This window comes from Danio aesculapii, chromosome 7, assembly GCF_903798145.1.
Source record: "Danio aesculapii chromosome 7, fDanAes4.1, whole genome shotgun sequence".
NCBI lineage: Eukaryota > Metazoa > Chordata > Actinopteri > Cypriniformes > Danionidae > Danio > Danio aesculapii.
This window is the reverse complement of record NC_079441.1, coordinates 63,783,158-63,794,493: the sequence shown is the minus strand read 5'-3', so window position 1 is coordinate 63,794,493 and position 11,336 is coordinate 63,783,158. Positions and strand designations below refer to the sequence as shown.

At 36.8% G+C, this 11,336-nt stretch overlaps 1 protein-coding gene across 3 annotated transcripts; it reads right to left on the bottom strand.

Annotated features, from left to right (window-relative positions):
* Positions 1–5,196: 5,196 nt before the first annotated feature.
* LOC130232437 (uncharacterized) lies at positions 5,197–10,125 on the bottom strand. 3 transcript variants are annotated; one of them, XM_056462329.1, is made up of 2 exons: positions 8,919–10,125; positions 5,197–5,734 (listed from the first exon to the last, which is right to left on the bottom strand). In XM_056462329.1, exon 1 carries the CDS (start codon positions 9,816–9,818, stop codon positions 8,922–8,924), a length of 897 nt encoding a protein of 298 aa, XP_056318304.1. In that variant the 5' UTR covers positions 9,819–10,125; the 3' UTR covers positions 5,197–5,734; positions 8,919–8,921. The 3 variants fall into 3 exon arrangements, with proteins under 3 accessions (XP_056318304.1, XP_056318305.1, XP_056318306.1); XM_056462330.1 differs by having other exon boundaries at positions 5,197–5,726; XM_056462331.1 differs by lacking the exon at positions 5,197–5,734 and having other exon boundaries at positions 8,347–9,009; positions 9,112–10,125.
* Positions 10,126–11,336: the final 1,211 nt, after the last annotated feature.

Sequence of the window (11,336 nt, the reverse complement as noted above, 5' to 3'; positions counted from 1 at the left end):
ACAGTGTTGCCATTTTGGCAACACATATTTGATCGATCTATTTATTCGATCGATCTGACATAATTTAAACCTTTGTTTTAATTGACGTTTACATTGCATTCAGCAACTACTCACAATAAACGCCAGTCTGTCAGAAATCGCGCTACAGAAAAACACATCATGTCATGTGACTTAACCAAAGCACATTATTGGCTACACTAAGGTCTTCTCTTTCCAACAAACATTTTTTTAATGTTGGTCTTAAAGAAACAGAGGCAGGGAAATAAATAAATATCATGTTGCCATATGGTAACACCATGCAGTAGAGGGTTAAAATAAGTACAGTGGTCCCTCGCTATAACGCAGTTTATTTTTCACAGACTCGCAATTTCATGCAATTTGACAGGCTTTTTTTCTACAGCGCAATGTGTTCTGTGTCCTGATTTGCGCGTTCTGCGTTCTGACTGGCTGTAGACCATTATCAATCAATCTCCTCCATGCTGTGTCTCCTGTACGGTACAGAATGCGTTCAGTTTGCCAAATGTACATAAATCTCCGAACGCTAGCAGTGTGACTCTGAAGTGCTGTTCTGTATGTTTGCAAGTTTTCTTCCCACGCTGTTGACGAAACGTTCTGCACCATCAAAGGCACCTGAGGTAGCACCCAAAAGGCAGAAGAAGATCCTAACCATCGCACAAAAATGTGGACTTCTGGACACGCTTGAGGAAGGTAGAAGTGTCATGGCTGTAGAGCGCCATTACAGAGTAAATAAATGAAGATAGTTTTGATCTTTAGTTTCACTCTATAATATTGGACTTCTTTTTTTACGAATGTTTGAACTTAAAGAGTGTTTAAACGAGAGAAAAGTGTAAAAATGTTAATGCCTGTCTGAGAAAAGTGTATAGTGAGTAGTGAGTAGTGAGGGGTTTTACAGCCGTAAAACATCTATAATAATTGTAAAAAAAAATAAAGCTTACTATACTTTGCGTATTTCGCCTATTGACGGTTATTTTTAGAATGGAACTCCTATGAATAACGAGGGAACATTGTAGTTTGAGCAAGCAGAGAAAATATATTTTTGAGTATGTAAAACTTACTAGCATCTATTGTCTTGCTAAAACTAAATAATTGAGTATGTTATGTACTATTAATTATCTAATACTTGTTTTTAGGTACTATTTCATATTCTTTAATTCAATTTGATTTATCTTTATTCTATAGCAGTCACGGTTACACAAGGATGGTTATCTTTTAAGGGTATTTATTCAAAACAATGCAACTGATTCAGAGAGATGAAGCAGGTGAGTGGTGTTGCAGAGAGTGAGCGATCTCCTAAACAGTTCACAAGGTAAACATCAGAGGGTGAGCGATCTCACACACAGTTCATCAGGTAAACATCAGATCTTCAGTCAAACACCAGAATAGCTTTAGTCACTTTCCTTATTTAGAAGTATTTGCATCCATAGGCGAAGAGAGACATCCACGGATGAAGACGAGAGAAGAGGAGGTGAACCATCCAACTTCGATTCCAGCCGAAGAGTGAGAGCAGGAGGTGAGTATTTAAGGTGTGCGGTGATTGTGGGTGCAGGTGCAAGGAATCAGTACTCTGGTGATTGTTCATGGGTGTGGTCAGAGGTGGATGGAGAGGGAGAATGGTGATTGGAGCAGCAGGAACGAGCTGAGGGTGTGACAGTTGCGCTCTTTACAAGATTTTGCCTATAAGCAATTTAACATAGATCACGACACGTAAATAAAAAGCCAGACTGTGGAACATTCCAGCAAATCAGGGAGAAAGGAGAGTAATAAATAATAAATGCAGTTTTCAAGGTCAATATTATTAACCCTCTTCATCATAGAAAAGATAAAAGAAATCAGTTATTAGAAATTAGATATTAAAACAATTATTTTTAGAAATGTGTTGAAAAATATTTTTTCTGTTAAACAGAATTTGGGGAACAAATATACAGGCAGGGCTAATAATTCTGACTTCAACAGTAAATGTCAATGTTGATGTTCAGTTTAATTCAGTTCAATTACTGTTGAAGGCTGATCTACTGAAGAGCAGCTCCACCGAAGTGCTGCATTTTATACTATTGATCATAACTGTCACTGTTGTGATGAGTCAGAAGCCATTGGATCCATTTGCAAGCTTTATTAGCACAATCACACAAGTATAACAAACAGTGGGACAAACCAGGAATCAGGTCGTAGAACAGGCAGAGTTCAGGGCAGGCAGAGAGCATTCACAGTCGATGAAGCAGGCTAGAGTTCAGGACAGGCGGATAACAATCACAGTCGATGAAACGGGCTAGAGTTCAGTACACAGATCAGGCAGGAGTGGAATGGAAAACGCTCGGTAATGACTGCTGGTCAAATCAAGACTTCGCAATGATCAGTAGCGTGAGTGTGGCTTATATGCATGGAGATGACAAGAAACACCTGTGCTGCAATCAGTTCCGGGCAGAGAGGCTTATAGGAATTTGAGTCCGAGAGGCCGAATTAGAATTCGGGTGATGACTCCCTCTGGTGGTGCACAAGAGGAGTGCCCGACAGTTACAACACGATCACCAGCCATCTAACCACCAGAGATCACTGGAAAACATTCACACTCGCATAGGACTACAAATCTGCTGGTAAATGGACTACAAGAACCAGTCATGCACCACACCGACACAAACAGTTCCTGATCCTGACTGATTGCATACACACGGCTGAGTCCTGCTATCTGTTTAAGTGACATTACAATGCGTTTCCTTTGTCTTACTTTGCTGTGTTTTGATCCTCGCCTTGTTTATCTGTGTATTCCTGTCTGCCACCTGCCTTCTGACCATCTGCCTGTTATTTTGACTACGACTCTGGATTGCCCTCATACATCTGTTTGCCCCTGTGTTGACCATTGCTGGTCTGACCTCGCTAATAAGCCTGCATGTGGATCCGCACCTCTCTTGTCAGTGTCACTTTCTGGTTACAATAGCATTCTCATAGATGGGCTTGAAATTACCTTTGTATTACTGGAAGTGCATTGGCTTGGTTCAGGTCTTGCCTTTCAGAATGTTATCAATTTGCATCAGTTAATGATGAGGCATCATATTAGTCAAAAGTACACTGTGGGGTACGGTAAGGCTGAACCCTTGTTTTACATTATATATAGTATGCTTCTGCTTGGCAATATACTTTAAAATCATGTTTTAACTTTTATATAAAGGATACATAAAACTCCCCACTCATATACCTCCCCACAAGCTGATAATGTGTGCAAATTCTCAAAATTAACAGATTATTTAGCTTATATTAAAAAAAAAATGGATGACTAGTAATAACTTTCTATTACTAAATTCAGAAAAAACTAAGGTCTGGCTTATTGTACCAAAAAACAATGCAAAAACTTTGAATGGACATTGGTTAAAAAATTTGGGTGTGATATTTGATAGTGTAATATAATTTTCATTTGTAAACCTAAAGGCCACATTTCAAGCATCTGTATTTTTAGCAGTACTTTTAAAAGCACTACATTGCACAGAGTGCAGAATTATTATTATTATTATGATTATTATTATTATTCATTCATTCACTTTCTTTTTCGGCTTAGTCCCTTTATTAATCTGGGCTTTCCACAGCGGAATGAACTGCCAACTTATCCAGCATAGGTTTAACGCAGCGGATGCCCTTCCTGCTGCAAACCATCACTGGGAAAACAAAGAAACATGTTTATAAATATTATCTTGGCTGTAATCACAATGTAATAGCAATGTAAATATAATAATGACATAGTAATTACAGTGTAGCGACACAGTAATTGCACACAAGATAAAAGTTTGTAATTACATATTACATCTCAGATGTAATTACAATGTTAAAACAATGTCTTTACAATGTCATTACATTCAAAAAAGTTTGTAATTACATATGTATTGTGTATATTTACATTTATATTCAGAAATACTGTACTTGATTATATGCATAGAAACTTGTTTATAAATAATATCTTGGCTGTAATTACAATGTAATGACAATGTAATGACACAGTAATTGCACACAAGAAAAATGTTGTAATTACATGTGTACTGTGTAGATTTACGTATACAACTGTAAATAAACAAATACTGTACATGCAATATGAAATACAAAAAACTATACAAAGAAACATTTACATTCATAAATATTATTTTGAACGTAACTACAATGTAATTACAATGTAATGACATAGTAATTACATCCAAAAAAGTTTGTAACTACATATTACGTGTACTGAGGATATCTATATAACTATAATACACAAATACTGTACATTAAATACACAAAAACACATTTACATTACTATCATATATGTAATTACAGTGTTAATACAGAGAAATTATAATGTAATGACAGTAGTTACGTCCAAATTAAAAGTTTGTAATTACATATGTAGTGCATTAATTTATGTATACAACTACAAATAACGAAATACTGTACTTGCAATAAACAAAGGAACATTTATGTTTATAAAGATTATCTTGTATTTACATTTATATTCAGAAATACTGTACTTGATTATATGCATAGAAACATGTTTATAAATAATATCTTGGATGTAACTACAATGTAATTACAATGTAATGACAGTAATTGCACACAAGATAAAAGTTTGTAATTACAAATTACATATCAGATGTTATTACAATGTTATAACAATGTCATTACATCCAAAATAAACTATTGTAATTACATATGTATTGTGTATATATACATATAAATACACAAATACTGTACTTGATTATATACATAGAAACATGTTTATAAATATTATCCTGGATGTAATTACAATGTAAAGACACAGTGTGTATATTTATGTACACAACTATAAATAATCAAATACTGTACATGCAATTTACAAAGAAACGCTTACATTTATAAATATCCCTGATGTAACTACAATGTAAATACAATGTAATGACATAGTAATTACATCCAAGATAAAAGTTTGTAATTACATATTACATGTGTACTGTGTATATCTATATAACTATAATACACAAATACTGTACATGAAATAAATAAAAACACAATTACAATACTATCATAGATGTAAATACAATGTAATTACAGTGTTATTACAATGTTATAACAATGTAATTACAATGTTACTGCACGGTAACTATAATGTAATGACACAGTATCTAAATCCAAAATAATTCAATTCAATTCAATTCAATTCACCTTTATTTGTATAGCGCTTATACAATGTAGATTGTGTCAAAGCAGCTTCACATAAAAGGTCACAGTAAATAGGAACAGTGTAGTTAAGTTTGTAGTGTTTAAGTTCAGTTCAGTTTAGCTCAGTTCAGTGTGGTTTAATAATCACTATTGAGAGTCCAAACACTGAAGAGCAAATCCAACGATGCGCGGCTCTACAGATCCTGAACCATGCAAGCCAGTGGCGACAGCGGAGAGGGAAAAAAAACTTCACTAAAGGCGGAAGTGAAGAAAAAAAACCTTGAGAGAAACCAGGCTCAGTTGGGCACGACCATTTTAATTTCTCCGCTGGCCAAACGTCTTGTGCAGAGCTGCAGTCTCAGTGGCGGAGGCTGGAAGCTGGCCTCAGCGAAGACTCGTCTGTCTCTGGAGCGTCATAGGAAACAGTCTCATGTTCTCCACTCTTCCATGACCATCGCAGTAGTTGTTCAGGATTCGGCCAGGTCCAGGATATGGAAACCTTGGGATCATCTCGTCGTTGGTCTTGGATCGAATCAGTGACTCTGCATAGTCTGAGGGCCTCGGGAAGAGTATCCCCAGGTGGAAATGGAGAATAAAGAAAATAATTAGCGTAGCTGATGTTCACAGTGTATATCAGCAAGATGCATAACCTGTGTGGAAGCCCCGTAAGTGGTGCACTAAGTGTATGCTTTACTGAACAGATAGGTCTTTAATCTAGTTTTGAATTGGGAGAGTGTGTCTGAGCCTCGGACGTTATCAGGAAGGCTATTCCAGAGTTTAGGAGCTATAAATGAGAAGGCTCGACCTCCTTTACTCGACTTTGCTATTCTAGGTACTACCAGAAGTCCTGAGTTTTGAGATCTTAAAGAGCGAGTTGGATTGTAGCGAGACAGAAGATTGGTTAGATAAGCAGGAGCTAGATTATTTAGAGCTTTATATGTAAGAAGCAATATTTTAAATTCAATACGAAACTTAACAGGCAGCCAGTGTAAGGAGGATAAAATTGGGGTGATGTGATCAAATTTTCTAGACCTGGTTAGAACTCTGGCAGCTGCATTTTGTACTAATTGAAGTTTGTTAATAGAGGATGCTGGGCAGCCAGCAAACAGAGCATTACAGTAGTCCAGCCTAGAAGTCATAAAAGCATGGACTAGCTTTTCTGCATCTGAGATGGATAGCATACTTCGTAACTTAGCTATATTTCTCAGATGAAAGAAAGCAGTTTTTGTGACATGGGAAATATGATTTTTAAAAGTTAAATTGCTGTCTAATATGACACCCAGATCTTTTATAGTAGAACTAACGCTAACTTTGTATCCCTCTAATTGTAGATCGAGTTGTGAGATCTGCTGTGTACAGGATTTAGGCCCAATAAGTAATAATTCTGTTTTGTCTGAGTTTAAGAGAAGATAATTGTTGGTCATCCAGTCTTTAACATCTTTAATACACTCAGTTAGCTTGGACAGATTAGACGTCTCGTCAGGTTTAGTTGAAATATATAATTGAGTATCATCTGCATAGCAGTGAAAGCTGATCCCATGTCTTCTAATAATGTCTCCCAGGGGTAGCATGTATATTGTAAACAGTAAAGGGCCTAAAACTGATCCTTGAGGCACCCCGTATTTTACTGGGCTGATTTGTGAAGGCTGTCCATTTATATTTACAAACTGGTAACGGTCAGATAAGTATGACTTAAACCATTGTAGGGCATGTCCTTGGACACCTGTAGACTTTAAGCGATTAATAAGGATACCATGGTCAATGGTGTCAAATGCCGCACTAAGATCGAGTAGAACTAATAGCGAGATGCACCCTTGGTCAGCAGCTAAGAGTAAATCGTTGGTTATTTTCACTAATGCAGTTTCTGTACTGTGATGAGCTCTGAAACCTGACTGAAACACTTCAAAAACATTGTTGGTCTGCAGAAAGGAGCATAATTGAGCAGAAACAACTTTTTCTAGTATTTTAGATATAAATGGAAGGTTTGAAATAGGCCTATAATTAGCTAAGTTGCTGGGTTCCAGTTGTGGTTTCTTAATAATAGGTTTAATAACAGCTAACTTGTAGGGATTTGGAACATGGCCTAAAGATAAAGAAGAGTTGATAATGTTAAGAAGAGGTTCTCCTATAACAGGTAGCAATTCTTTCAGTAACTTTGTTGGAATTGGGTCCAATATACACGTAGCTGATTTAGAGCTATTTATAATTTTGTCTAGCTCTTCCTGTTGTATGATTTTAAAGCACTGTAGGTTATTTAGATTCAGAGGCGTGTTTACTGGATCTGAAGTATAAGGCGGTGCAGAAAGTTTAATATCTCCTATTTTCTGTCTAAAGCCTTCTATTTTATCACTGAAAAAATTCATGAAGTCATCACTACTAATTTGCGGTGGAACGTTTTGTTCCAAAGATGACCGATTATTTGTTAATTTAGCGATGGTGTTAAATAAGAATCTAGGATTGTTTTGATTATTTTCTATCAGTTTGCGGAGGTGCTCAGCCCTGGCAGATTTTAAAGCCCTCCTATAGCTGGACATACTGTCTTTGTATGCAAATCTAAAGACTTCTAAATTAGTTTTTTTCCATTTACGTTCCAGGGCACGGGTTGCTGTTTTGAGAGCGCGGGTATGACTATTATACCACGGTGTAGTTTTATTCTCTCTAGTCTTTTTTAGTTTGATGGGTGCCACAGTATTTAAAGTGCTAGTAAAGATGGCATCCATACTGCTGGTTACTACATCAAGGTCATTTGCGTTTGCGGGTGCATTTCGAAGTAGAGAAAGGTCAGGTAAGTTATTTATAAATTCATCTTTAGTGGATGGAACAATAGTTCTACTAGGACGATATATCGGAGCGGATCTGCTAATTTCAGGTAAACACAGCTTATATAGTAAGAGGTAGTGGTCTGTAATATCATCACTTTGTGGTATAATGTCTACATCAGTGACCTCAATTCCATAAGACAGAATTAGATCTAGTGTATGCTTTAGGCGATGAGTTGGACCAATAACATTTTGCTTTATTCCTAGTGAGACCAGCAAGTCCGTAAACGCGAGCCCTAACGTGTCGTTAGCGTCATCTATGTGGATGTTAAAGTCTCCTACAATTAGTATTTTATCAGTTTTAACTAGTAAGTCAGAGATAAAATCAGAAAACTCTTTTAGAAAATTGACATAGGGTCCTGGAGGTCTATATATGGTGATTAGAGCGAGAGATAACATAGGTTTTTGCATAGTGTTTGGAAGGACAACATTAAGCGCTAGTACTTCAAAGGAGCTAAACATAAGTCCGTTTCTCTGATTAACATTAAGAATATCACTAAAGATTGACGCAACTCCACCACCACGACCAGTTTGACGAGCCTCATGTTTATATAAGAATCCTGGAGGAGTTGCCTCATTTAAACTAATATAGTCATTTTGTTTCAGCCAGGTTTCAGTGAGACAGAGTGCATTAAGATTGTTATCTGTTATTATTTCATTTATGATAAGTGCTTTAGGTGCTAGTGACCTGATGTTTAGGAGACCAAGCTTCATGAAATTTGTATTTTCACTTTTTCGTGTTTTTTCTGGTTTAATTCTTAATAGATTATTTTTGGAGCACACAGTACGTTTGTTTCTTGATCTAATAATACGAGGAACAGACACAGTCTCTATGTGGTTAGTTAGGTATGCATTACTGTTATTTTTGTGGGACGAATAGGAGTCTGTGTGGCTAAATTGTGAGTTTTGTGAATTTTTACTTACTAGTCAGATAGAGCGAAGTATTCTGGTGATGTTGTCCGACAGGAGTTCAGCTCCAGCTCGACTGGGGTGCAGCCCGTCAGCGCGGAAAAGCCTAGGACGCTCCCAGAAAAGATTCCAGTTATTGGCAAAGAGCAATTTCTGTTCTTCACACCATGTTAATAGCCATTCATTCAGAGCAAAAAGTCTACTGAACCTTTCATTTCCTCGGCGGTAGGTAGGAAGCGGTCCAGAAACGATGATCTGCGTGGCGGGCGAAGTGCGTCGAACCGTCTCGATCAGGCTCCTGAAGTCCTTCTTCAGGATCTCCGTCTGCCGGAGCCCGGTGTCGTTCGTCCCCACGTGGAGGACGGCGGCACCGAGGCTCTCGGCAGCGCTCAGGATAGTAGGTATCTGTGCAGAAATATTCTTAACTCGGGCACCAGGGAAGCAGAAAGTGCGTACTTTGTTACCTTTGGAGGAAGTGGAGCGGACGTGGCGGACGATTGAGTCGCCAATGATGGCAACATCGCGACCCGTCTCGCGGAGAGGGGCGAAGCGGTTCTCCGTGGGGATCTCGAACACCGGAGGAGGAGACGTTCTGCCCCGGGACCTGGCAAGCACCTTACGCGGTTGCACCCAGGGGCCGTGGTAGCCGGGAGTCGGCGTGAACGACGCCTGGGTGCACCGCGTCCTCGGTGCGCTGGGCCTGGACAGAGAAACACGCGGGGTTGAAGAAACTGGGAGATTGTCGTTGTATCGGACACTTACCTCAGACGAGCGAGTACGGGTTAAGAGCAGAGCCCTGATGCCCTCTCGCTTCGTCTCCAGCGAGCGAATCTGGGACTCCACCGCTTCCAGCTCCAGCTCCAGCGCCTCCATCGATGCCTCTCCTGCACTCAAGGACAGACACGCAAGCGACATTGTACAAGGTGAAGAGCAAAGCCAGAAAGTGAGAAAATAAATGTGTGAAAGGGGTTGGTAGCTTTAGCTGACCAGCGGTGCTAGCAGGCTAAAGCTACAAACACCAAGCGGATGCTCGAGAAACAGAACGTTTAAAAGTAGATTTGTTTGTATGAGTGTGTTAGGAGATTGTTCACCCCAAGTAGGAGAGATAAATATTTAGTGAATGAGGAAGTATTTTAAGATAAAAATGTAAATTGCGAATCTAAACTCCAAACAAACGCAGCGAACTCCAAACAAACGCAGCGAAGCAGTGACGTCACTCGAGCATGCGCACACCTATAAAGTTTGGAATTACATTTGTACTGCATATATTTATGTATAAATACATAAATACTGTACATGAAATGTACATAGAAACATTTAAGTTTATAAACATTATCTTGAATGTGATTACAATGTAATAGCAAAGTTATATTTTAATGACATAGTAATTAAGTTTGTAATGACGTGTACTGTGTATATTTACGTATACAACTATAATTAACCAAAGCTGTACATGCGATATACAAAGAAACATTTACACTTATAAATACTATTTTGGATGTAACTACAATGTAATTACGATGTACTGACATCGTAATTACATCCAAGATAAAAATTTGCAATTACATATTACATGTGTACTGTGCATATCTATATAACTACAATACATAAATACTGTACATGAAATATACAAAAGCAAATTTACTATCATAGATGTAATTACAATGTTATTACAATGTTATTACAATGTTATTACATAGTAACTATAATGTAATGACATAGTAATGACATCCAAAAATAAAAGTTTGTAATTACATTTGTACTGCGTATATTTCTGTATAAATACACAAACACTGTATGTGAAATATACAAAAAACATTTAAGTTTATAAAAATTATATTGAATGTGAATACAAATACAATACAAAAAAACTACAATGTAATGACATAACAATTAAGTTTGTAATGACATGTGTACTGTTTATATTTATGTATACAACTTTAATTAACCAAACATTGTACATGCAATATACAAGGAAACTTTTACATATATAAATATTATCTTGGATGTAACTACAATGTAATTACAATGTATTGACACAGTAGTCACATTCAAGAGAAAAGTTTGTAATTACGTATTACATGTGTACCATGTATATCTATATAACTATCATAGATGTAATTACAATGTTATAACTATGTAATTACATAGTAGCTATAATGTAATGACATAGTTATTACATCCAAAATAAAAGTTTGTAACTACATATGTAATGCATATATTTATGTATAAATACACAGATAGTGTACATTAAATATACGAAGAAACATTTAAATTTATAAATATTATCTTCAATGTGATTACAATGTAATAACAAAGAAATTACAATGTAATGACATAGTAATTAAGTTTGTAATAATTAACCAAAGCTGCACACTCAATATACAAAGAAACTTTTACATTTATAAATATTATCTTGGATGTAACTACAAT

Bases quoted from the DNA above. Each gene is read 5' to 3' on its own strand.
- LOC130232437 (XM_056462329.1), bottom strand. From the start codon at position 9,818: ATGTCGCTTGCGTGTCTGTCCTTGAGTGCAGGAGAGGCATCGATGGAG.